At 39.3% G+C, this 26,725-nt stretch overlaps 1 protein-coding gene across 17 annotated transcripts in view; it reads left to right on the forward strand.

The window, feature by feature from the left end:
- Window positions 1-26,725, forward strand: part of NRCAM (neuronal cell adhesion molecule) — a 249,991-nt gene that overhangs the window by 197,760 nt on the left and 25,506 nt on the right. For 4 of the 17 annotated variants that reach the window (XM_086396798.1, XM_086396807.1, XM_086396800.1 and 1 more), the window contains 12 exons: window positions 120-267; window positions 2,996-3,120; window positions 3,558-3,587; window positions 5,118-5,219; window positions 11,393-11,590; window positions 11,688-11,758; window positions 12,871-13,096; window positions 13,476-13,591; window positions 15,193-15,397; window positions 18,619-18,741; window positions 20,060-20,236; window positions 21,216-21,251. In XM_086396798.1, coding sequence (XP_086252924.1) covers window positions 120-267; window positions 2,996-3,120; window positions 3,558-3,587; window positions 5,118-5,219; window positions 11,393-11,590; window positions 11,688-11,758; window positions 12,871-13,096; window positions 13,476-13,591; window positions 15,193-15,397; window positions 18,619-18,741; window positions 20,060-20,236; window positions 21,216-21,251 — 1,557 coding nt within the window. Of the gene's footprint in view, window positions 1-119; window positions 268-2,995; window positions 3,121-3,557; window positions 3,588-5,117; window positions 5,220-11,392; window positions 11,591-11,687; window positions 11,759-12,870; window positions 13,097-13,475; window positions 13,592-15,192; window positions 15,398-18,618; window positions 18,742-20,059; window positions 20,246-21,215; window positions 21,252-23,236; window positions 23,243-26,725 lie in introns of all 17 variants that reach the window. The other 13 variants (XM_086396803.1, XM_086396813.1, XM_086396805.1 and 10 more) reach the window with 6 other exon arrangements.

A 26,725-nucleotide genomic window follows, 5' to 3' on the forward strand; every position in this document is an offset into this window, starting at 1 on the left:
TTCCAATCTATCCCTCCCCCACCCTCCTCTGCCTTGGCAACCACAAGTCTGTTCTCTGTATTTTGATTTTGTTAAGTTCTCCAGCTTTGGCAATGGATAACAGTAACTTTCCATTTCAGATCCAACAAGGATCATTAAACAGCCTGAATATGCAGTTGTGCAAAGAGGGAGCACTGTGTCCTTTGAATGCAAAGTGAAACACGATCACACCTTAATCCCCACTGTCATGTGGCTCAAAGACCACGGGGAGCTGCCCAATGATGGAAGGTATTTGAAGACAATGCCTTTCCTTTCTCATCCTTCTCTCTTTAAGCTACTCTTGAACTAGAAGTTTACTGTATAGTGACTTTTTTGGAAGATTTGTTGACATGGACCATTTTTAAAGCCTTTATTGAATTTGTTACAATATCATTTCTATTCCATGTTTTTTGCTTGAGGCATGTGGGATCTTAGCTCCACGAGCAGGGATTGAACCCTCACCCCCCGGCCATGAAAGGCAAAGTCTTAACCAGTGGACTGCCAGGGAAGTCCCTGTATAGTGACTTAATGATTACGCTTTTAAAGTTTCTGCTCTCTCTTCAAAGTAGATATACATTTTCCTTTCCTTGCTGTATATTGTTCAGACCTAGAAAGGTATCAAGTTATGGAAATAAGACCCTGAGAATGTTGTCTATTTTTGTATGTTGGTGTACTATGTAATTCAGGATGCAAAAATTCCTTTCAGATCTTGGACAATGTCCATTGTTTTCTGCCATGTACAGTGCAGTCTCAACAGATGTTTTCATTCCCTTTTACAAATAAGCAGAAATGTGATCTCTTTAATCATCAGAGTGTGCCTGAATCCTCATCAGTATTTTACAGGACTCTAGTTTTTATTTGGAAGGGGAGTTTTCTTTTCATTTTACCTAAAGCCAATAGAAGGAGGAGGAGAAAAATAAAACAAGTAAAGAATTTGAAAGAGCCTGAGCATGCTGCATTCCTCTAGCTTGGAATGGAGGAAAGGTCATGCCCATTTTCAGGTGGGTTTGATGGGGTACACAGTTGAACGGGAGAATTTGAGCAGATACAGGGGGGCTACAGTCACCCCAGTGGGAAGGAATGCTATCTGCTGGTAGAAATGGTTTCTGTGGCTTTTTTTCAACTGTGCCTTAATGGTGCCCTCTTGCCTGTAAATGTTCCTTAGAAGAACTATGTGGCCTTTTCTGTGCCCAGGGTTTCCATCTAGTTCTGTGCTTCAACTGGTCAGTTTTATCTCTGGGATCTGAATTGATAAAGATGAGAAGGAAGTATGAAGAAATGACCATTGGACTAAGTTAGCTAAAGGTTTAGCTTGGAAATCCCCTGTGAATACAGTTAATGATTTATGTGGCTTCATTAAAACCATGCATGAATCCTATTTGCATAGATTTTTGACCTACTGGGTAAACTGTCATGCTTACAAGAAACTTACAAGAAACTTCTAGAAAGCTCTTCTTAGTGACTGGTGATCTAAATCTTCCTGTTTCTAGTGATAAACCTGATTGGTATTGTTTGCATTTATTTTCTTCTATTGCAAATCATTTCTCCTATTGTAAATTATGCATATAGAAAAACGATACAAAGTTTCTGCAGTAAATGATGAATTCTTTAGCCATAAAAAAGAATGAAATAATGCCATTTGCAGCAACATGGATGGATCTAGACATTATCATACTAAGTGAAGTAAGTCAAAGAAAAATACCATATGATATCACATATATGGAATCTAGAAAAATGATACAAATGAACTTATTTATAAAACAGAAATAGAATCACAGACTTTTAGAAAACAAACTTACAGTTACCAAAGGTGAAAGGGATGGGAGTGGAGTAAATTGGGAATTTGAGATTAACAGATGCACACTACTGTATGTAAAATAGATGAACAGCAAGAACCTACTGTGTAGTACAGGGAATTATATTCAGCATCTTAGAATAACCTATAACAGAAAAGAATCTGAAAAAGAGAATATGTATATGTATATATGTATATGGATGTACATGTATACTCTGATTATTTACATTCTTATTCATTTATATATATATGAGTGAGTGAATGAAGTCGCTCAGTCATGTCCAACTCTTTGCGACCCCATGGACTGTAGCCTACAAGGCTCCTCTGTCCATGGAATTTTCCAGGAAAGAGTACTGGAGTGGGTTGCCATTTCCTTCTCCAGGGGATCTTCCTGACCCAGGGATTGAACCCAGGTCTCCCGCATTGCAGGTAGATGCTTTACCGTCTGAGCCACCAGGGAAGTCCCAAAAATATTTCTTTGAGCTCCTTTTTTTTGAGGGGAGGGCAAGAATACTGAAGTGGGTTGCCATTCCCTTCTCCAGGAGATCTTCCCAAACTAGGGATTGAAGCCGGGTCTCCCACATTGTAGGCAGACACTTTCCCGTCTGAGCTACCAGAGAAGACTATATATATTTAAGTAAATATATTTAGTAAGACTAAATATATTTAAGACTATATATATATTTTAAATATATATATTTAAAAAATAAAACTGAATCACTTTGCTGTATACATGAAACATCAAGTATATATATACTCCAATGAAAAATAAACAACAATAATTATAACTTTTTAAAAAATATACACTTTGTTAAAAACTGAGCTGGATGAGTGGTAGTCGCAGAAGCCATAGGAAAGCCCTTTAGTCAGGATAACTGGAACTGCCCCCACCTCAGCCCCTGGTCTTGAGGAAGTGCCTAAAACTCCAGAGGTATGGTTAAAACCCACTGGACCAGAGGACTTGTCATCATTTCAAAACAAGCTTCTCATTCATTCAAAATATTTTCCAACTATAATCATTATCAAAGTGACATGTATTGTACAGGATTTTCGCTCTGGTGTGCTGCTAGTCTTTATCGTCTTTCCCTTCTATCAAATTCACTGTTGTTTTCGTGCCAGTAAAATGGTTATGGGGTGTGGCTGGGTGTCCATTTCAGCCGCTCTGAACGTGTGATATTGCAGGTTCACCGTTGACAAGGACCATTTGGTGGTCGCTGATGTCAACGATGATGATGGTGGGACCTACACATGTGTGGCCAACACAACTCTGGACAACGTTTCGGCCAGCGCTGTGCTTAGCGTTGTCGGTAAGAACTAAAACACGTATAGCACAACTGGCTGCCCTGTTTTAGGATTGAAAGGAAAAATTGTCAATTGTAACTATTTTCTTGTTACAGTTTTACCGTTTTATAGGTGAGTGAAATACCCAGATCTTTTTTGAAAGAGTCCTTTGAGGAAATAATTCCAGCATAAATATACCCTGTAGCAGCACTGGAATTAAAATGGTGGTTATGCATATTAGTGATATTTTTATAAGATAGAGCAGTTAATCTACTTTTATTTAAAACTGAAGAGGTTTTACCCCCAAATTGTTCCTGTATGTTTATCAATGCCATGCCTTGCAGCTAAACATAAGGCTCAGTTTTATAATCTTAATCATGTTCAGTCTCTGTCTTTTTGTGCTATCGTATATCTTTCCATTACTAATTTTGATTAAAATCGTTTATATTACTGTCCTTTCTAGCTCCTACTCCAACTCCAGCTCCCATTTACGGTAAACTAATATGAGTCCTTTTTCTCTGTTTTCTTTTGAACAATTTCACACATGCAGAAAAATTTCTTTACTTTCTTATCTCCATCACGTCCTTGTGTTTCTTTAAGGAAAGGGGCTCTGTCAGATGTTCAGCTGTGTTGTCCATTTACTGCTGTGAATCATTTTTCCATTGTAACCCTGGAACTTCTCACTGCATATATTGCCACTCAATTTCAAGTATTTCATGTGTTATTACAAAGTCGTTGAATTTAATGAAAGTCCCTCTTTGATATTATTTCTTTGTAAAGTAGCATAGTGCTTTTCAAAAGCTATTGTCCACCTTTTACAGACAGGAAAAGCAATTTCATATATCATTCCAAAAATTAGATTTTCAATCTATTAAAAGTTGTTTTGGAAAGCTAAATGTTGTTTGGGGGTTCCCTTTTCAAGAAATTTACATAGGAAAACAATAGATGTCTAGAACAACATTTGACCTTTGTGTCGGAGAAAACCACCAATTCACTGTGTTCACAGGAGATAAATCACTAAAGATAGACAAAAAAGAGGACACTTCCATATCATGTTGATTTTTCTGAGTTGGAAAAATAAATCAGAATTTTTTTCCAGAAATCTTTTTGACTGAAGAACCCTCATCTTTTTTCAGTGTTAAATACAAAAATTAATTTTGTGGCAAAAACTCAGCTGGATTTTACAGATACCATGGATTATACTATAGAATAGCTGTCCTTTATAGACATTTACTGCTTCTTTACTAGTATCAAAGAGGTGCTTACATTTTTACATGGCTTCTGGTTTGTCCAAGAGCCAGAGGTACTGCCAAGAGCAAGGTCAGGAAAAGACCCAAGGGGAACATTAACTCTCTGGATTTCAAGTGCACCATTAGAAGAGGCAGACATGCTTCTGGGACACCTTCATCCCAACAGGTGTCTATACCCCGGTGTCCTCTGAGAATAAACACACCTCCCCATATGCCTGACGAGTACTGAGCATCCACATAAAGTATGCATGCTGAGGGCTAGCTGCATAGCATCAATTTTATAATTCCCTTAAAAATATGAATATTCTTCAAGTGCCCCCAAATCTGTAGTTTAGCATGTTTCAGAAAGAATATTTGCAGCTTCTTTTAACAGTACATGCATTTACCTGTATTTTGTTTTTCAGCGTTTGCCATTCTCTGTTTCCCATTTGTTAGAAATTCAGCTTCCATATTACTGTTTCTGTTTGTGCTCGTCTATGTTTATGAAAAGACACACTGAGAGTGCTGGAGAACCATACTTGTCCATTCCACTGGCTTTGGTGACAAGGGACTTGTTTCATTTGAAAAAGATACAAGCAGAGCTCAACGAGGGGTTCTCCTGGATGGTGTGTGCGTTCCCAGCAGCCTCAGCTGTTTTCATTTCCTTTCGGTTGCATGCTCATTGGCCATTACGTGCTCTGTGTCTTTAAGAGTCCACTCTGTGAATAGTAGCACAAGTAACGGAGACCCTCAAGGTCGGATGGTTAACTATGATGTATGTGTTTGATCTACAGATGTCCCAAATCCTCCCTTTGATTTAGAATTGACAGATCAACTGGACAGGAGTGTTCAGCTGTCATGGACCCCAGGCGATGACAACAATAGTCCTATTACAAGTATGTGATGTCATTTGCTTTTTCACTGGTCAACTTTATGATTATTTTCAAAGCATTCTGTCACATGCAATTGAAATTTCCCACAGGGATATTTCCTGGCATCCTCTGCTTCATTTCTCACAGAACCAAAACATTTATTTATGGCTCACCTCTCCTCAGAGCTGGAGTCATTCTTGGTTACAGTTTCTGGTTTGGGACACTGATGGATTAAGATGGTAATTAAGTGAATAGACTGTGCTTTTGTGTTAAAGATCCATAAGAATCACCCTCAGTTTCTACCAAAGTAGGAAGATATATTGCAAGATATTTTGCCCATTAATATGGGAGAAAATAACAGAAAGACCAGTCTAAATCTTAGAATATTGAGGTAAGTAAAGTGGCTTTTCAAACCCTCAACTGGTAACAGAACTCAGTGTAGACATCTGAGATGTCTTTCTTTCCATTAAAGTGAAGTCGCTCAGTCGTGTCCGACTCCTAGCGACCCCATGGACTGCAGCCCACCAGGCCCCTCCGTCCATGGGATTTTCCAGGCAAGAGTACTGGAGTGGGGTGCCATTGCCTTCTCTGGGTATTAGTATTAGGAGACAGGAATTTTGGGGAGGTGATTAGGCTTGGGTGTGTGCATGCTCAGTCATGTCAGACTCTTTGCAACCCCATGGACTGTAACCCAACAGGCTCCTCTGTTCATGGGATTTTCCAGGCAAGAATTCTGGAGTGGGTTGCCATTTCCTTCTTTCCATTAGCCCTTGCTATAAAGTGACACATTCACCAGTGTTAACTCCTCAAACTCCTCACTTTGATGACATCAGCCTAAAGAGATTATTTGGGAAAGAGCCCATGGAAGATAAAAGGGAGAGAAAGCAGCAGTAGGCAGGAAAGATCTTCAGATTGTAATACAGGTCTGATGTCTGTGAAAGGAGAGAGGAAGGAGGGGTGTTTGGGAGAACTCTCAGACTCCAGTACAGATCATCTCAGCCAGGTCAGCAAGGACCCCAGGGGGAAGTTCTGCAGAGGGTGGGGCTGAGTCTAGGGCCCTCGCTGTGCTCAGTCACTGGACGAGCTCAGGTGGAGAGTGGCCTCACGGGAACACCACAGCTGATCCTTGGGAAAGGGGCAGCAGATAGAGCCTGCTGTTGACATTCCTGGTAGTGGGTTCTCTCTCAAAAAGAGATCTGAGTAGTGCGTGTATATGTATGTGTACATATGCATGTGTACATATATGCACATATATACATATATATATATGCCTAGACACTGTACACAGTAATACAGTAATATTTTTTTTATCTTATTTGTGTCCTTAACTAAAATATACACTCCATATGGGCAGAGATTTTTGACTAACTTGTTTCAGAAGAATGCCTGATATATAATAGGTACTTAATAGATATTTGTTGAATAAATGAATGAAGAGTAGAAATGCCTTGAAATCTGATGGGGTCATTTTAACCTGGGTAAAAAAAAGTCTCTAAGCATCCACACCAGCTAAGTCTGGTTAATATACTGGATGAACAGGAAGACTTGGCATGAATGAAATGAATGTTCTGATCAAGGACTGAAAATCCATTGAGAAAGGAACATCACTAAAGAACAGAAGATAGAGGAGAGGTTTTTGCTTAATTTAATTGGAACTATTCTGCTTTACAGCAGGTATAATAAATCAACATGCACATCGTTTCAGAATTATCTTAGTCACTGTAAAGCAATTTAGTCTTCATGCAGCATAAACATATTACAGACTTGTGTCTACTCTCTTAAGTATCTGTTTGATTTTAAAACTTCTAAGCTTATCCGTAGTCTAATTTTACTAAGCTCTTCCAGTATCCTTATGGCATGGTCCCTCACCTGATTTTATTCTCTAGGCTGATGTCATCAGGGTGAGGAGTTAACACTGGTGAATGTGTCACTTTATAGCAAGGGCTAATGGAAAGAAAGACCCCTCAGATGTCTGCACTGAGCTCTGTTACCAGTTGCGGGTTTGAAAAGTCACTTTACTTACCTCACCCTAACCCCAACACTAACCCTAACCCTCTATATACATGTAAAAATTGACACTGTACACATTTAGTTCTGTCTCTGCATCTGCTTTCTAGAGGAGTCAAATATAAGCATATATACACACACGGCTGTGTGTGTGTGTGTCCATGTTTAGGCCACACAAAGAACAAAGCAGGAGAAGGAGATTAAAGAATACAGGGGTAAGGGATATAATTACAAACAAGGTTGTTAGGAAAAGCTACATTAATAAGGTAGCATTTCTCTGGAAAATAGTATGGAGTTTCCTTAAAAAAAAAACTGAAAATAGAGTTACCATGTGATCCAGCAATCCCATCCCTGTGCACATATCCAGAAAAGATGAAAGCCCTAATTCAAAAAGACACATGTACCCCAGTATTCATTGCAGCATTGTTTACAATCATCTGCCAAGACATACAAGTAACTTAAGTGTCCATCAACACGTGAATGAGTGAAGAAAATGGACTACTACTCAGCCATCAAAAATGAAGTAATGCCATTTGCAGCAACATGGATGGGCCTAGAAATTAGCATACTGAGTGAAGTAAGACAGAGAAGACAAATCTTACATGATATCACTTATGTATGGTTCTAAAAAATGGTGCAAATGAACATACCTACAAAACAGAAGCAGACTCATAGACATAGAAAACAAATGTATGGTTAGCAAAGGGAAAGGCAGAAGGAATAAATTAGGAATTTTGGATTAACAGATTTACACTACTATATATGAAATAGATAAACAAGGATTTACTGTTTAGCGCAGGGAACTGTATTCAATATATTGTAATAAACTGTAATGGGAAATGATTATAGTTAGATTCTTCTATATATGTATTACCAAATCACTTTGCTATATACCTGAAACTAGCACAATATTGTAAATCAACTATGCTTCAATTACAAAATAATCAATTTAAAAAAAAAGAAGGTAATGTTTGTGTATGTCAATTAAGACCTGAAGAAGGAGGTACTCAACACGCCATGTAGTTACCTGGAGAAAGAATTTCCCAAGGAGAGCAAGAGAAAGAGCAAAGACCCTGAGATAGGAGCGTGTCTGCTCAGAAGCCACTGTAGCTGGAGTGAAATGAACAAGAGGAAGTGAAGTAGGAGAAAAGGTCAAAGAGGCAGAGAGTTGGTGGGGGAGTGGGATATGCATGTGTAGGACCCTGCATTCCATTGTAGAGTTTGGGAAGGAATTGGAGGGACTTAAATAGAGGAATGGATCACGCTAGGATTCCCCAGTGGCTCAGCAGCAAAGAATCCCCTGCAATGCAGGAGAAACAGGATCAAGCCCTAGGTGGGGAAGGTCCCCTGGAGAAGGAAATGGCAATCCACTCCAGTGTTCTTGCCTGGGAAATCCCATGGACAGAGGAGCCTGGCAGGCTACAGACCATGGGGTTGCAAAAGAGTCAGACATGACTTTGTGACTAAACAACAGTGGATCGCACTGGCTATTCTACTGAAAATAGTCTATAGAGAAACAAGAGGGTAGCAGGGTGGCGAGACCAGGCAGGACCGTGGTTCTCAAATCATGCATTGAAATACCATGCAGAACCTCAGCAAACTCACAGGCGTGCCTCCAGATGTTAAGTTTGTGATTTTTAAATTTTGTTTTTTTTTTAAATACAGTGACATCTGTCAGACACCCCATGAAATGCTAGCTGGAGGTAGTTCACAGCTTCAGTATTAATAGTGCTATGTCACATTGTGACAATGTCATATCTCTGCAAAGCCTTCGCTGTGATAAAAAAGCAAATACTGTGTGAAAATCAGTGTGAAACAGGAAAGGAGGAAGGTGGTATCTAATTTGTTGACAAGGTTAGAGAAGTTATGTGGTTTCCTGTTCATTTTAAGTTAAGACATAAACACTTATTAGTTTATATGGACCTAACTCCTTACTACTTGGAAATGTTAGGTATTTCTTTTGACCTAACGGAGCCATGAAAAAAAGTACTGGAACATAAGCCTACTATGACTGAGAAGTTTGGGAACTTGTGAGTTAGGAGGTTATGCAGTAATTCACACAAGAAATCTTCATGTCTTATATTAGCTCATGGGGATGGAGAAGCTGAGAAATGGTAAGCTGAAATTTTGCATATATTTAAAAAACACAGCTAACAGAACTGTTGAGCATTTGAGAGAAAGAGAGGAATCAAAAAGGACTTCAAGATTCTGGCCTGAGTTGTCACTACTAGTTGGGCTGAAGATTGGGATCAGTCTTGGTCACATCCAATTTGAGATGCCATACTCAACAAACAAGTGGAATTCTTGAGTAGGTGATTAAGTATCCAAGACTGCAGTTCAGGGAAGAGATAGGGGCTAAAGATATAAATGTGAAGGTCATCAGTTTAAGCTGGAGATCACTAGCAAGTTAACGCAGATTAGAAGGAGAACTCTAAGTGATGAGCTTAGCGCATCACTAAGTGATGTGCAGTGCAACACATATTTCTAGTTCATTTTTGTATCTATAATTTGTGTCATGGTACATGGCAAGTAGTAGATAATTAATATCTAAATAACCTTTTTTCCATTTATTTTTTAATTGAAGTATACTTGATTCGCAATATTGTTAGTTTCACGTGTACAGCAGAATGATTCACTTATACCTATTTTTTCACATTCTAGGTTATTACAAAATATTGAGTATAGTTTCCTGTGCTGTACCATATGTCTTTGTAGGTTATCTGTTTTATACAGAGTACTGTGTTTATGTCAGTCCCAAACTCCTCGTTTATCCCTCCCCCTACATTTCCCCTTTGATAACCATAAGTTTGTTTTCTATGTCTATGGGTCTATTTCTGCTTTGTATATAAGTTCATTTGCATCATTTTCTTTTGAATTAAACATATAAGCAATATTGTATGATATTTGTCTTTCTCTGCCTGGGTTATTTCACTTAATATCGTAATGTCTAGATCCACCCATGTTGCCACATGTGGCATTACGTCATTCTTTTTATGGCTGATTAATATTCCATTGTATTTATATGCTGTATCTTCTTTATGCATTCATCTGTCAATGGACATCTAGACTGCTTCTATATTTTGGCTATTGTAAATAGTACTGCATTGAACTATTGTAAATAGTCCTGCATTGTGGCGCATTCATCTTTTCAAATAAATACCTGTTTTTACAAGGATAAAATACACATACCACAAAATTTTAATAGAGACAAGAGAGAAGGTATCCATTAAAAAGTAAGTCTTCCTCCCACCCCTGATTCTCAGTTCCTGCAGTGACACCAGTATTGCAGTTTGTGTCCTCTGAGAAGTAACACATGTACATTCAAGCACATGTGTATGTGTGTATGTCATAGTAAATCTTTTTACGTTTACACAGCTGTAGTATCCAGCACACACTGGATCATGTTCTGAACCCTTCTTGGTGTCACTTAACAATATATTTTAGAAATCATTCTGTTTCAGTACATGTGGCGCAGCCCTATTCATTTTTTACAGCTGCAGAATATTCCATTGTGGGGATGCATCATAATTTATTTAATCAGTGTTCTACTGATGAACATTTAGTTTGTTTGCAATTAGGTTGTTTCACTTGCAAACAATGCTGCCATGTGGATTCCTTTTCATGTATTTTTGAACATATGCATAAGCACATTTATTCAAAATAAATTGCTGGAAGCACAGTTTCTCAATCAAAGAGAATCTGAGTTAAATATTGTTAGATCTTCTAAATTGTGCTCCATTGAAGTTGTACCAATTCATGCTTCCCGCAAAGTATAAGAACGCTCATTTCCCTATGTCCAAGTCCACAAAGTATGTTAAATGCTTGATTGTTGCCAGTCTATGTAGTGGGAAATGGTATCTTCTTGTATTTAATTTAACTTCTCCTGTTGTGGAAAACAAAAATCAGTCATTTTTTCATTGTTTAAACTTTCCTAGAAATATGTGGGTCACTTCTAAATAATTTTAACTCAACAAGCTAAATAAAGAATACCAAACATTATTGGATCTGCTTGAGTGTTGAGGACAATAATAGGACTCTGAAGTCAAAATATCCCAATGATTTTTTCTTGAAAGTGAGATAACTCATGTTTGGCTGCTCTTGTTAGATTATCTGGTTCATTATCCTAGTAACCTACCATTGGGTGAATGAGTTCATGTCTTGGGTTTGTTGCATGTATGTGGTATGGCCAGAATTCATCATTGAGTATGAAGATGCAATGCATGAGCCAGGGCTGTGGCACCACCAAACTGAAGTTCCTGGAACACAGACCACAGCCCAGCTGAAGCTGTCGCCCTATGTCAACTATTCCTTCCGAGTGATGGCAGAAAACAACCTGGGGAGGAGTCTGCCCAGCGAGGCATCTGAGCAGTATTTGACTAAAGCTGCAGGTAAAGCAGGACCTCTGTGATATGAAATAAAATAGAAAAGTTTTCCACTGTTTGCAAAAGATCAAAGCTTACAAGTGTATGGCTGCTTGACTTCTAGAACCTGATAAAAATCCCACAGCTGTGGAAGGGCTGGGATCAGAGCCAGATAATTTGGTGATTACATGGAAGGTGAGCTATGTCTGAAATCTTCAATTTTCCTTGGTATATTTACAGTGGAAAGAAAAGTCGTTTTTTAATTTTTTTTAATTGGAGGAAAATTTCTTTACAATATTGTGTTGGTTTCTGTCATATAACAACTCGAATCAGCCATATTAACACATATATCCCCTGCCTCATGATCCTCCTTCCCCTCCCCTATCCCAGAAAGTTGTTTTTAAATAATATCCATATTAAAAATCCTGTTTCATCCATTTGGGGGACTCTTTATTTATTTATAGTGTAGTAGTTAAAAGCTTGATCCTTGGAGCCAGAATGAATGGATGCAAATCCCAGCTTTGCCACTTACTAACTGTGTAACACTTAACATCTCCATCATGTATCTGTGTGATGGGAATAGCAATGAACCCACCTCATAAGATTAAAGGAGTTAATGCATAGCAAGCACGTAGGACGGTGCCTAACACATATACATGCTCAATAAATGCTGACTCGAATTATCATCCTCATAAAGAACCATCTAGAAGACACGTACCAGTAGTCAACTTCTACTGTTTTCTTTTTGGCCTGTGTGTATTTTCTGGACTTGAAAAATTAATATATTTTTACTTGTGGTTTTTTAAAACTTACTTTAGATAGACCCATACAGGGCCATACTTAGATGCTTACACCTTTGTGTATATTTATATACATGCATGGAGAAACAAGACAGAATATGCCAGTATCATTTTTTTTTAATAAAGAAGTAGTTGACAAGTTTCAGTCTCCAAGTAAAATAGAGACTGATGTACTGTCACACAAGCAGAAATACATAAAGGAAATTATGTAACTGAAAAGTTTTATGTCACCCACCCATAACTGTGAAGCCAGAATTTGAAAGGCTTGGGTGGTTTTTACTACTTCAAGATAGAAATTAACTACCTTTGAAGTGTTGATCCCAAACAAGCTATGAATCTCATCACATGTGAAAAAAAGACAGAAAGTTTCCTGGAGAAAACTGTTCATAGCTTATATTTTACTGTCTCAGTGCTCACTGTCCTTAAGTCTGGGAATCAAACTTGCCATTCCAGTATGAGATGGTGCAATCTGTTTTATAAGCTCTGATTATCTGGCTTTTCTTGTAGCCCTTGAATGGTTTTGAATCTAATGGGCCAGGCCTTCAGTACAAAGTTAGCTGGCGCCAGAAGGATGGCGATGATGAATGGACGTCTGTGGTTGTGGCAAATGTATCCAAATACATTGTCTCGGGCACCCCAACCTTTGTTCCATACCTGATCAAAGTTCAGGCCCTGAACGATGCAGGGTTTGCCCCAGAGCCAGCTGCAGTCATGGGACATTCTGGAGAAGACCGTAAGTGTCTGATGCTATTTTGTGTATATTGTCCCCCAGCAAACAGATTACTAAGGTGCAAGTCAAGGCCATGCCCAGAGGTACTTAGATTGGGAAGGAGAGAGGCAGCAGTTATTTTGCTCAACATTTCTGCATTTAAACAGCCTGCTTATGTAGAAAATCGGTTCAGAATGTTAAAAGTTATTACTGTTTAAAAAGATGTGTTATTATCACAAAGTCAAATGAACAGATACCAAAAATGAAAAATTACTCTCCTCCTTGATAATTCATAGAATAGGGTTGGGGCATGTGTCAAGTCAAAATTATGAGACAGTGACATTTTTGCATGAAATTCAAAATGACATTGATACTTCTTACCCCCCTTTCTCATCTTCCCCAGTCCCAATGGTGGCTCCAGGGAATGTGCGTGTCAACGTGGTAAACAGCACCTTAGCTGAGGTGCACTGGGACCCTGTACCTCTGAAAAGTATCCGAGGACACCTGCAGGGCTATCGGGCAAGTGAAAGACACTTTTCTTGTTCTTTTCTTAGAACCTGCCCATCTAAGTGAAAGGCATGCCAGATTCACTTTTCTTGGCTGGAGGAAGCCTTGAGAGTTCATCTGGCAAGCCACCTCTGCAGCATCCCAGCTAGAGTCAGATCAAAATCTCACTGTTCACAAAGTGAGAGAAAAGTACTTTCTCCACTTATCCCACATGTAATCTAACAGTCTGCCAACTCAACAGTTAACGAATGCATTAAATGGGAAAAACTATTGTTCAGAAAGCTACAGTGTAATGAAATGCACCTAGCTTTAAAGCAATAGTGACATGTGTCGAACAAACAAAATTATCCTGAGAACAATGTAGACTTTTGTTGTTAATAATTTAGATTGTAGAATGGCACCCCACTCCAGTACTCTTGCCTGGAAGATCCCATGGACGGAGGACCCTGGTAGGCTGCAGTCCATGGGGTTGCTAAGAGTCGGATACAACTGAGCGTCTTCACTTTCACTTTTCACTTTCCTGCATTGGAGAAGGAAATGGCAACCCACTCCAGTGTTCTTGCCTGGAGAATCCCAGGGACGGGGGAGCCTGGTGGGCTGCCGTCTATGGGGTCGCACAGAGTCGGACACGACTGAAGTGACTAAGCAGCAGCAAGATCATGTAGTCCCAACTAGGTCATTCTTATAAACATCAATTTTCTTTGTTCTTGGGAAGGGTAGAAAGATTGATTCATATTTTTGATTGACAGATGGTCAAAGAACTTTCCTAGCGACCAAGAAGTCACTGCTTTGATTTGTTAAATCCTGACATCTAGAGGCCAGTTTTTGCACTGCATCATGTTCAATTTGGGCAGATTCTGCAGATACATTGATTTCTTTTGAAAGTGCTTTTAAACTCCTAAGAGAATTTAAGAGGACTTAATAAATAGCAGTTCTGCATTTTTATCCAAAGTTAATCGATACTTTATCTCTTCAAAATCTGTGTCTGCAATTTAATGCCAAAAAATAAGTGCTTTTAATTAAGCAATGCAGTTTGGTTTAGTGAGAAAGCCCTAGAGTTTGTAGAGGGTCTTCTTGCCTCTTGATAGCCCAGGGGCTCATCTGTACTATAGGAATAGTCATAATAAAAGTTGTGACACCTTTTCTGTGGGTTTAGGATTAAACTAAATGATATATTGTACTTGAAGTTGTATTAAGTCTGGAAAAGTTTGTAAATATTGGACAGTAATCTTTAATTTTTTTCACGGGGTTGTAAGAGTCAGACACAACTTAGCAACTAAACAACAACAATGATTTTTACTTTTAGACTATTTTATGTAAGTAAAGGACACTTAAATCCTTCTCTATGGGTCTCATGCTGTTTCATTTCTTTAGTTTCACTTAGACTCCTCTAACAAAATAGTAGAGTCCAGCTTCATCAAATATTCTTAATTTCTCTCACTACCTGTGGGGTCCTACTCGCTTGCCTCCAAATCAATATCTGTCCATTGTTCCTCTAGTCTAAAATTTACCCAGGGAACTTTCTGGGGGAAAACACAAAGCTTTAATTTTGTGATCATGAAGATTCCGTTGATTCCCTTGTCCATCCCTGACTTTTCTTCTTGCTGTTTCAGATTTACTACTGGAAGGCGCAGAGTTCATTGACAAGAAACAGACGCCATATTGAAAAGAAGATCCTTACTTTCCAGGGCAGCAAGACTCACGGCATGTTGCCTGGGCTGGAGCCCTTTAGCCACTACACACTGAATGTCCGTGTGGTCAATGGGAAAGGGGAGGGCCCAGCCAGCCCTGACAAGGTCTTCAATACTCCGGAAGGAGGTAGGGTGGATGTATTTCTGAGCTCCTAGGAGAATATGGCATATCTCGAGAGGCTTTGGATAACAGAAGGGCCCCAAAGTAAGGTATATTCTGGAAGCCAAATGTGATTTGTCCCATAGATGAACATAGCACACACAGAGCTGGCAAAGTGTCAGCTCATCTATGGCCTGAGGCTGTGGATAAGGCTTCACAGGCTTCCCCAAAACCACCTTTCTCTCAACATTTTTTCCACACTTAGTCATACTGCCAAAAATCTTTCTCTGTCTTAGCATAGTACCCTGCAAGTCCATCCATGTTGCTGCAAATGGCAAAATTCCATTCTTTTTATGGCTAACTAGTATTCCATTGTATATAGGTACCACAGCTTCTTTATCCACTTATCCGTTGATGGACACTTACGCAAGGTTCTACAAGGCATTGTAATGAGATGGGAGTTGGGACACTCAGGTGAGTCTGAGAGGCTGCTGGGCAGCTGCCAACACCATGAGCCCTACAACCAGAAGTCAGGACAGGGTTTGTCTGTAAACTCCTTTTATCCATGTCTGGGTTTATGTTTGGAAAAAAATACTAATTAAAAAGATACATGCACCCAATATTCACAGCAGCATTATTTACAATTGCTAAGATATGGAAGTATCTCATTACAGTGAGATGTACAATGCTCCCATCTTATTACAATGCCTTGTAGAACCTTGCTAATTTGATGCTGACCTGGATCATTAACTTTCTGACCTAAAGCAAGTTATGTAACTTCTTTAAACCTCAATTACCTTAGCCAAAAAGCATGAGAACAAAAGGTGATTGCCTGAGAAAAACATCTAGAAAGGAAAGAATCCTCTAGGTTGTAGTTTACTTTTTTCTCAGCGTAGCTTCAGAGTTCATACTAACACAGCACGTGGGATCTTAATTCCCCGAGCAGAGGTGAAGCTGTGCTCCCTGCATTGGAAGCATGGAGTCTTAACCACTGGACCACCAGGGAAGTCCCCGAAGGTTGGAGATCTTGACAGAACATGTTGGGAAGAAGTCTCTCCAAGTGCAGGCCATGGCAGCGGGGGCAGGGAGTGGGGGGGTTGCGGAGAACCAAACACACTGATGCAGGAGTTGGGGCTGGAGGAGTCTGGGCACAGTCACCTGGGAGCCTGGTGAAGTATAGTTGCAATACAAATATTATGTAAGTTATAGGTATACAGCTAGTTGTAAAATATTGGCCGTATTCCCCATGTTGTAAGTATACTCCTGAAGCCTGTTTTTATACCTAATAATTTATACCTCTTACTCCCCTACCTCTGGATTCCTCCTCCCCCTGCCACTCCAAACTGATAACCACTAGTCCGCTCTGTATATATGTGAGTCTGCTTCTTTTTTATTAAATTCACTAGTTTGCTGTATTTTTTAGATTCCACATATAAGTGGTATCATATAGTATCTGTCTTTCTCTGTCTCACTTACTTCGTTTAGCATAATACCCTCCAAGTTCCTCCATGTTGCTGCAAATGGCATTATTTCATTCTTTTTATAGCTGAGTAGTATTCCCTTGTATATATGGACCATGTCTTCTTTATCCGTTTATCTGTTGATGGACACTTAGGTTGCTTCCATATCTTAGCAATTGTAAATAATGCTGCTGTGAACATTGGGGTGCATGTATCTTTTTTAATTAGTATTTTTTTTTCAAGCATATACCTAGACACGGATAAAAGCAGTCTATAGACAAACCCTGTCCTGACTTCTGGTTGAAGGGCTCATGGTGTTGGCAGCTGCCCAGCAGCCTCTGAACGTCACTTGTGTCCTAACTCCCATCTCATTACAATGCCTGGTCCTCAACCTCATTGCTCCTTGGAGGTCAGGACTTCTTACACTAGAGGCTTTCACTGGTGAGACCTTACACAGGTTCCTTAGATAGCTCAGGGGCTGGTGCCATAGAAAAGAGGGCCAGGAAATTGAAGGACAGACAAAAGAGGAAGTAGTATGTCCAAGACACAAAGGTAGGAAGCAGCATGGCTCCTTCAGAGAACCGTAAGTTAGGCCTCCAAGAATGGTGAGAAAAGAGAGGAAGGTCAGTTTGGGAGAACCAGTATGATGGCTGATCTGGTCATAATCCATAAATGCTATGGATATTAACCCTCAAACCAGGAGCTCTTAACCTGGAACTGTAGTCTCTTAAGAGGTTGATGGACGGGTTTAAGGAGCTCCATGAACCCCCTAGTGTTATATACAAGGGATATGTGTTTTTCAGGGGAGAGTTTATGGGTGTCAGATTCTCAAAGGGGTGATGTGAGGAAACCTGGAATTATATGCCAGGACTCTACTAGGCTCAGTCAAAGGCCAGTGAGGGCCTGAAGGGGACAGCAGCTGAGAGGCGAGGAGGGAAGGGATATAGTTGAGGTTACCACGGTGGATGTTGCAGAATTTCATGTTCCTGAGATGGTAAAAATGAGGCAGAGGGAGAAATTCCAGTTGACTACCTGGTTTCTGGCTGTAATGACAGGAGGGTCTAGGGAGCGTGCTAGGTTGGGTAGAGAAGCTAACGATCATGAGGAGGACTGCCATCATCCCTCATCCTCAGGAGAAAGGGGATAAAAGAAGACCAGGCATGTTTCCTCTGGTAATCTGCCAGCCTCTGCCACAGAGATCCTGACTCCCTGCAGGCCTTCCCCAGAGCCAGGGGTTTGCCAGCAACCAGGCTGTTGTCCATCACCATAAGATGCTGGACATCTGTCAGCTCTTGGGATAAGAGCCCCTCTGCACCTGGACAGGCTGGCTCAGGCCCAGAGCCTAGCACACAGCGTGTTCTGACTGTTTGCAGACTCCTGGTTTGTTGGGGAAAACAGTCCTTCATGGCCCAGAATGTAACTGCTTCTACTTGCAGGTCTGGTTATATTACTAGTTCTGCTCAGTTACTAGTTTGCTTTTATTAAGACCCCATTCAAGAAACAAACAAGTACTGTCTCTTTAAAAGAACAACAACAATATTAGTTTGAACGTTAGTTTGGGTCCGTATCAAGGCAAAGTCCTTATGTATTTGGAGAGAATGGTTTTAATGACTTTAGATGGAAATGGTGAGGCAGAACAGGTTTCTATTAACATATTTTCAGCTGAATTATGAATAAGAATTAGTTATAAAAATTTTGATGTGTGGTATAGATCTGATGAAATACGTCACTTCAATGCAATTTGAAACATTCAAAAACCTTTGTGTTGACTCTACTTCTCATTTAAAGTCCCCAGCGCTCCGTCCTCTTTGAAGATTGTTAATCCAACGCTAGATTCTCTCACTTTGGAATGGGAGCCACCAAGCCACCCGAATGGCATTTTGACAGAGTATACCTTAAAATATCAGCCAAGTAAGTTATGGGGAGAAAGAAATTGGGGAATATGGCTTAAGAAGGAAAAGATCTTAACAGTTATCTTAAAATACAAACGAGTTGTTTCCTTACAGCTGTAGAATATGTATATATATATGTATTATACATATATATATACACTTTCAACTGTTATTCTAGAAGGAACTTCAAATCATACTTTTTAAATAAAAATGACATATATGCTTTTGAATATAAATGATGTGTAGAATAATACAAACCTTGAGCATGGGGTTTAGGTAGGTACTATCGTTACATATGTGGGCATTATGTAGAACCAGAAAATGGGAAGAAAAGGGGTACATTTGGCACAAAGCCCCTGAAGACAAGTTTAGGGGTTATTTAAGAACACATGACTCCATCTGCAAAAACAGAGATAAGAAATGCTATTGAGATTCAGCTATAAAATTCTCCCATCTTAGAAGCCAATGGAGACTTTATTTCCCCTTGTTGCACCATGTTATAGAAATTTTTTAAATGGTTAATCCCATAGTTTATTTTTTATATTTAAAAGACTTGCAAAAGCAAAATTAAATACCTGTCTATGTATGTACATATATACTTATATAGATGTATTTGTATTATAATCACAGGGTGAATCTTGAGATCATTCTCTTTTTGTAATCTTTATTGGAGTATGTTGATTTACGGTGTTGTGTTAATTTCAGGTTTACAGCTAAGAATGATTCAGTTATATATATATATTCACATATATATACACACACATATCCACTCGTTTTTTAGATTCTTTTCCCACATAGGCCAGTATAAGGATATTGAGAAGAGTTCCCTGTGCTATACAGTAGGTCTTTATTAGTTATCTATTTTATATATAGTAGTTTGTGTATGTCAATCCCAATCTCCCATTTATAGGACTAGGTAAGGTTATCAATTATGTTGGACAAAGAGTGAGTAAGGTTACACACATCAGTGTAACCCGGGTTTAACATTTTGGGTTGATGCATTTATTTATGATAGTGTTCCTACAGCAGTGAATGGGGAATGACTTGGTTTTTTTAATGGGGGAAACATTGGTTTCCAACATTATGTAAGTTTCATGTGTGCAGTACTGTTTTGATTTCTGTATACACTGCAGCTTCTGTATATACTCTTCCGTATGCACCACTGGAAGTTCAGCTTCTGTCCGTCACCACACAGTTGACTCTTTTACCCATTTCCCCTTCTCCTGACACGCCTCCCCTTCTGGTAACCATTGCTTTGTTCTCTGTCAGTGTGTTTGTTTTTGTTTGGTTTGTTCATTTACTTTATTACTTTATTTTGTTTATGTTCTTGTTGACAGTTAATAGCACACATGAATTAGGCCCTCTGGTAGATCTGAAAATTCCTGCCAACAAGACCCGCTGGATTTTAAAAAATTTAAATTTCAGCACTCGGTATAAGTTTTATTTCTATGCGCAAACAGCAGCAGGATCAGGAATTCAAATAACAGAAGAAGCAATAACAACTGTGGATGAAGGTAAGCTGGGTATGTATAAAATCCATGTAATTAGAAGTATCATGAGACAGAAATCGTGTTTTTTCTTTCCTTCTTACCGTGGAAGTATCCATGCTACCCAACTAATACAAACATGTATTAGAAACTTCTCTTTCTGAAATATATATAAAAAATGATTTAATTCATACTGAAATAATGATTTGCTGTTTGTTTTTTAAGTCCCTTTTAAACGTGTATTAAAATATTAAGGTGAGAGTAGGAAATTACAACATTTTGCCACACTTGAATTCACAGTTCAAGACAATGTGTTTTTCCAGTCTACAACTTTGCATATAGATATACACACACACATATACGTACATATATGTGTCACACACATTCGTGCACACACAGACATGCAGACCTATACACAAATAAATACACGTGATTCTGGTGGTGGTCTAGATTCATCAGAAAAAATTTGCTAGTCTACATACTGATTTAGATTTTCTGGCAAGGAAATCAAAACAGTTATTAAATAATACATTTACTTTTATGTTTGAGCATGGGACTTCATAGTTTGCTATGCCATCTGGTACAGAGAAAGCATTAAAGTATTTAGGAAAGGAAGGAACTCTTCCTTTCATACTTTTAAAAATGATTTTGAAAAACTTTAGATTCAGTGAAAATGATTAAAAAAAAAAGTAAAAGATTTTGCATGCCTCTAAATTATAGAACTGCTTAAGGGTTATTTATTTGATTATCTTCCATAGCATTAGAAATTGAAATTTGGTTTGAAATCTCCTAAGCATCTTACATAATAGGCAAGCATGAATAATGCACTTTGAGTAATGTGGGGATTTGATTCCTGGTAAGTTTGGGAACACCAGCCTACCTTGCGGTGGTACACTGATATGATACACTCCATTCTTCTTGCATGCTTTAGCATTTTAAGAAGTGTTTTATGTAGCTTTACATGCTAACTATATAGTGTCCTGTTTCTGTTTCCCTTCATGGAAAGCTGGTATTCTCCCACCTGATGTAGGTGCAGGCAAAGGTAAAATAATTCATCTGCATGACTTTCTACATGTGTGAAATTTGCCATGTTAACCATGGGGAAGTGCAGCATGGGTTCAAAGTGAAAATAAAATAAGCTCTGAAACACCAACAGAAAGATAATATCCTGCAAGATCTTGACTTTAAAATTCATGTCTAGCCTTTTTTTACAAAGAGAAAGCCGCACATTGAATTCACCTTTTCTCAAGACTTATCCCAGGTCCAAATCCTATTCTTGGCTTTTAATGCTAAGGATTGTGGCTGGATCAGACATGACCCAAACTGTGACTTTGTCACAGCCCCTCATGATGACCATGCTGTCTATGAAGGGCTCAGAAATACTAGCCCTGTGATGAAAACAGCCAGTAAGAAATCAGATCAACTGAGCTTCCCGTTCTAATCCGATTTAGCTGTCCTCCTAAACTCAGTGTACACGTTGCTGGCATCACACTGCACTGTCCACTTGGAATTTTGACTTCGCTGTACACTCCAACTGGCCCAGGACTGAAAGTCTCCCCAGCGGGGTCCCCTCGGAGCAAGGTTAGGCAGCCCACATGCTCTACTCAGCTGTGTTATTCCATTTCTGTCTTCACCGAACTACACCAAGTCTGTCTTCTCTGGGGAAGCACCAGCAGTCACAGGGAATTACTTTTGTTCTCCTTAATTGCTCACAGATCTCTGTGTGAGGAAGATTGTTTGGGAGAATGATGCTTGAATGAGCTGTAGTTATTTCTTCCACCCAGAGATTCCCTCAGTCTTTGACTCTTGGCAGATCCGTCAGCTTTTTAGCGAGCGGTAGAGACCTCCCTGCCTCACTGGGCACTGTACCCATAGAGAACACCCCTGGCCAGGGATGTTCTTGAACTTCGACAGACCAAATAAGTACAAATGGGAATGAAGAACAAGTCAACCAAAATAAATAAGCACTTTGCCCTAAATTGTTCAAATATTAGGAGCTTAGACCTAATCTTATCTTCTCTTTTCTTACACATCTTATACTCAGAGTCTTGGTAAATTATAAAATGTAGATCAGCTAGATTTCAGAATGATAGAATAAGAACTGTGGCTATTTTCAATCAACTTAACAATGTTTTATAGGTGTTTTTAGACTCCAAAGAACAAAGTTGTAAAAATTCAAAATTTTCACAAGAGCATATAAGGATGTGAGCCTCTCTTTTTTATGCGTGCTTTTTTCCAGGGATGGTTACATGTCCATTAAAATCCTTGGTTGTTTTACAATAATTTGCTGCTGGGCTCCCCTTAGACCCTTTCATGGGACCATTCCAGAGAAAGCCTGGCCTCTTTCCCTCTGCAGCAGCCTGTCACTGGGCTCTGCCTAGAGGCAGTAGCCGAGTAATTGAGCTGTGGCAGGGTTGTCTGTGTTTTCCACTGACTTGTCATATTGGAAAAGGACATGCATGCCAGTGGAAAAAATATCACCCGCTGATTTTAATGAATTAAGATGAACTAAAAGAAATCTTAATTAAAATAGTTGCGGTTTTACCATTTGATGTTACTAAATTGAATTCTAAATTACTTCTTATTATAGAGATGAGCAAAAATAGAGTCTCAGAAGGTTCCTGAAGCCCCCAGTGTTGAAATCTGGTGGAACCTCAGATAAGATTATGGTGTTTAAAATTTTTTTAAAAAAGCTAAATCTAACCTTCTTTTCTATATTGTTTCATTTAATAGTATACCAGTAATTAAACATTGGTTACATAAAGTGATGATATTTAACCATGATGAGACTTTAAAGTGCTGAAGAATAGTTTGTATCCCTGGGTTTTCCTTCCTTAAAATATTTCTTTTTTCATTCTAGGAATGAATTCTATTCTCTTCTCTGTTTTTCTTCATTAAGATAGATTTGAAATTTACATTTTAAAATTTTCTTACAGATTTTAAGAGATGTTCATGAAACCCAAGCTTTCAAATATAGAATTACAAAATGATTATCAAAATCATGAATTAGAAACCAAGAGAATTCAGTTAGGTGTATTATTCTAGGCTAACCCTTTTTCTTACCACTCTTCTGAGTTTGAGCATGGAAATTCAGTTAGGTGTATTATTCTAGGCTAACACTTTTTCTTACCACTCTTCTGAGTTTGAGCAAGAGTACTCTTGTACTCTTGAGGTCTTCAGGAGTCACTTCTTTTGGTCTTTGGTCAGAACTCTCAATACTGGTGTAAGAAATTGTAGTCATTTGGCTGCCTTTGTTCAGTTTCGATGTCCCTTTCAATAGTTTCAGGGTCTCTGGGGAAACAGACCTGTGAAGGCATCTGTAGAAATGAACTGAAAACACATGGAGAATGGATTTGACTTATGGTCCCAGTACTGCTGATGGATAGACACTGCTTTATCTATGGATTATTACCTACTTTCTCACCTTGGGAGCAGGCATTCAGAGCATTTGTGTGAGGTGACCAGTTCGGGCAAAGGAATAGGGAAAAACTAACTGGCAAGTCAAGAACTGAATCTAGTTCTTGACTGAATTAGCAGCTGACTGTGGTCAAACAGGACAGAGCAGAGGAGAGCTCTGCCTAAGGGACTGGTGACGAATCCTCTCTGTGGTCAGACTCTCGCTTTATCCGTATACCAGAATCAGTCCCACAGCTACTGATCAGGTCAAGAAACAAGGCCAGTGAGTCAAAAGCAAGTTTAAAGTGCACAACTTTATTTGGCCTGGACCAAACAAAACCAAAAACAAACAAAGGAACAACCCCTCTCCCGGCTCCAAATCCCCAACTATAGAGAAGGTTCAACAGCTTATGTCTACCTGGCCCAGAAAAAGCACCAGCCCTTTTTAAGGCTCTGTGTGTTGGACACTAAGGCAATTTCTGCCTTTGGTGTGCTTATAATCTAGCAGGTAAGACAACACATTAAAAAGGAGTGAAAATAGATGGAACTGGAACAAAACATTATCTGATCTTAGAGCAGTGAACCATTTATTTTGCCAAACAGGATCAGGAAAAACTTCCCAAGGAAAGTAATGTTGAACTGGGCTTTGAAGGACAGATGGAATTTGGGCAGATGAATCAGGAAGGTGGGTTGTATAAATTCTTGGGAGGTGGCATAAACAAAGTCACGGGGTTTCAAAACCCACAGGATATTTGGGTTAAACACAGCAGTCCACCTGTGGGCAGAGTAAGCCATCCACATCTGATACAGGGAAGTGAAGGAATCAGAGATGCAGTTTTGGAAGTTAAAGCTTAGTTAACTCTGCTGGTGGTCTCTGCAGAGAATGACTTACAGTAGGAAGAGGGATTAGATGCAGACTAGATAAAGCCCAGCGGAGAAATGACACCAGCACATGATAGGTCCTCAAGAGTGTTGGTTCAGTAAGTGCATGACTGGGGATTAAAAGCAAAGAGGGTTAGAATTCTCTGTGATAAGAAGGGCCCAACAGGATAACCTTAGGAAATTGTACTGTCTTCTCTGGGTATCTTTAATAATCAGCAAAAAAAGAAGCAGCAGCAAATTGCTCTTCTGTTGGAAGGTATGGTTCTGCCTTGAACATCTTCCATAATTACACCAAGACTACATTCCTCAGTTCCGTGATACCAAAGTTTTTTGAGGAAAATTAGTGTTTTGCCTGGATTCTTTGCCACTGATGCTTTAGATACAGGAAATGTTTTAACTGTGTCTCTGTTGATTGATCATATTTTTATTACAATTCCTTTAAAAGGAATACCTCAGACAACTAAAATCAGTTAGGTCCACAGAAGGACCCTGTGTAATTCCATAATCAGTTTTGGTTTCTGCTGCCCCCCATCTTTAGCACAGAGGGGTATGTAATATATATGTGATGGTGAATTAGATCTCAGAGGTCAAATGCATTATTGAATTTGTTTAATATACTTCTCTTTTTGATTCTAAGAAATGCTATTTCATTGAATTTATTTCAGTAGAGGCTTTGGCTTCTAAATTATATAACATAATTTGGAATTTAATTTCAGAGCCTTAATAAACCCATTCCTGCTTTTTGATTTACTATCTTAGGATATTTCCCCTGGGATAATAATCTGATTTATCACTGTTTAACTACTCAAGTTAATATAGCTATAACTATGTCATTTTTCGGAGAAGGCAATGGCACCCCACTCTAGTACTCTTGCCTGGAAAATCCCATGGGTGGAGGAGCCTGGTAGGCTGCAGTCCATGGGGTCGCGAAGAGTCGGACACGACTGAGCGACTTCACTTTCACTTTTCACCTTCATGCATTGGAGAAGGAAATGGCAACCCACTCCAGTGTTCTTGCCTGGAGAATCCCAGGGATGGGGGAGCCTGGTGGGCTGCCATCTATGGGGTCGCACAGAGTTGGACACGACTGAAGCGGCTTAGCAGCAGCAGCAGCCTGTCATTTTTACTGTAGGCCATTGTGGTAAGGCTGATAGAATTGTCAGGCTCAGGTAGCCAAATAACATCTTTTAATGACTGTAAATGTCATCTTAACTAGGTGGCAAGCATGTAGCATCATGTAGGTTCCATAATCTGATGTTTCAGGAAGCTGTTTAGATTCAGTTCAGTTTAGTTCAGTCACTCAGTTGTGTCCGACTCTTTGGAACCCCATGGACTGCAGCACGCCAGGCTTCCCTGTCCCTCACCAACTCCCGGAGCTTACTCAAACTCATGTCCATTGATTCAGTGATGCCATCCAACCATCTCATCCTCTGTCGTCCCCTTCTCCTCCCACCTTCAATCTTTCCCAGCAACAGAGTCTTTTCCAAGAAGTCAGTTCTTCGCATCAGGTGGCCTTAGTTTAGATTACACTATGATTTTCTCAGAACGTGGTATGTAATGAACAGTCGTCAAGGAAGATTGTCTTGCTGTCTGGACTGTGTCAAGTGAAATAGTTCTTATTCATTTTATTTCTTGTTTCTTCACTTCTGCTAACTAGTATTGAGCATTTTCTTTGCAGCTTCTTTTTCAGTGTACCCTAACTATCCAACCTTCTCCAGGGCAGATGCTTCTCACCTGGGGTCCCTGAATTTCCCAGAGGCAGATTCTTAAAGAAATTTGTGACTCAAAACACATCAGAAGCCACTACTCTTTTTCTTATCTAAACAGCAATTCATTAAAGACCTACACTGAGATGATAAGTAGCATGGAAAAGCAGCCACTAGTGTTGGGTTTGACCTTGCAGTCTCATACCCTGTGACCTCTGCCCCTAGCATTGTCAGCTCCCCATCCCCACTGTACATCAGTACATGGAGACTCTGATGTTCTCAGACTGTCCCTCGTGGACAACAGTTTATAGTGTTTAGGACCCACGTCATAGAACTCATACATTTTAATACGTGTGTGTCATTATTTCTGATTTCTCATTTATTTCCTAATGCTGTAACTTAAGAAACGAAAACCTTTCTAAAGTGAAGGAGAAATGAACTCTGTTAACAATCAATTTCATTTGACTTGAACAATTTCAGAGTACTTAAACTTATTTTACATTGTGTGTGTGTTTGATTTTGCAATTTGACT

This window comes from Bos grunniens, chromosome 4 (assembly GCF_055505025.1).
Source record: "Bos grunniens cultivar Pamir isolate PY7600 chromosome 4, Bosgru_T2T1.0, whole genome shotgun sequence".
NCBI lineage: Eukaryota > Metazoa > Chordata > Mammalia > Artiodactyla > Bovidae > Bos > Bos grunniens.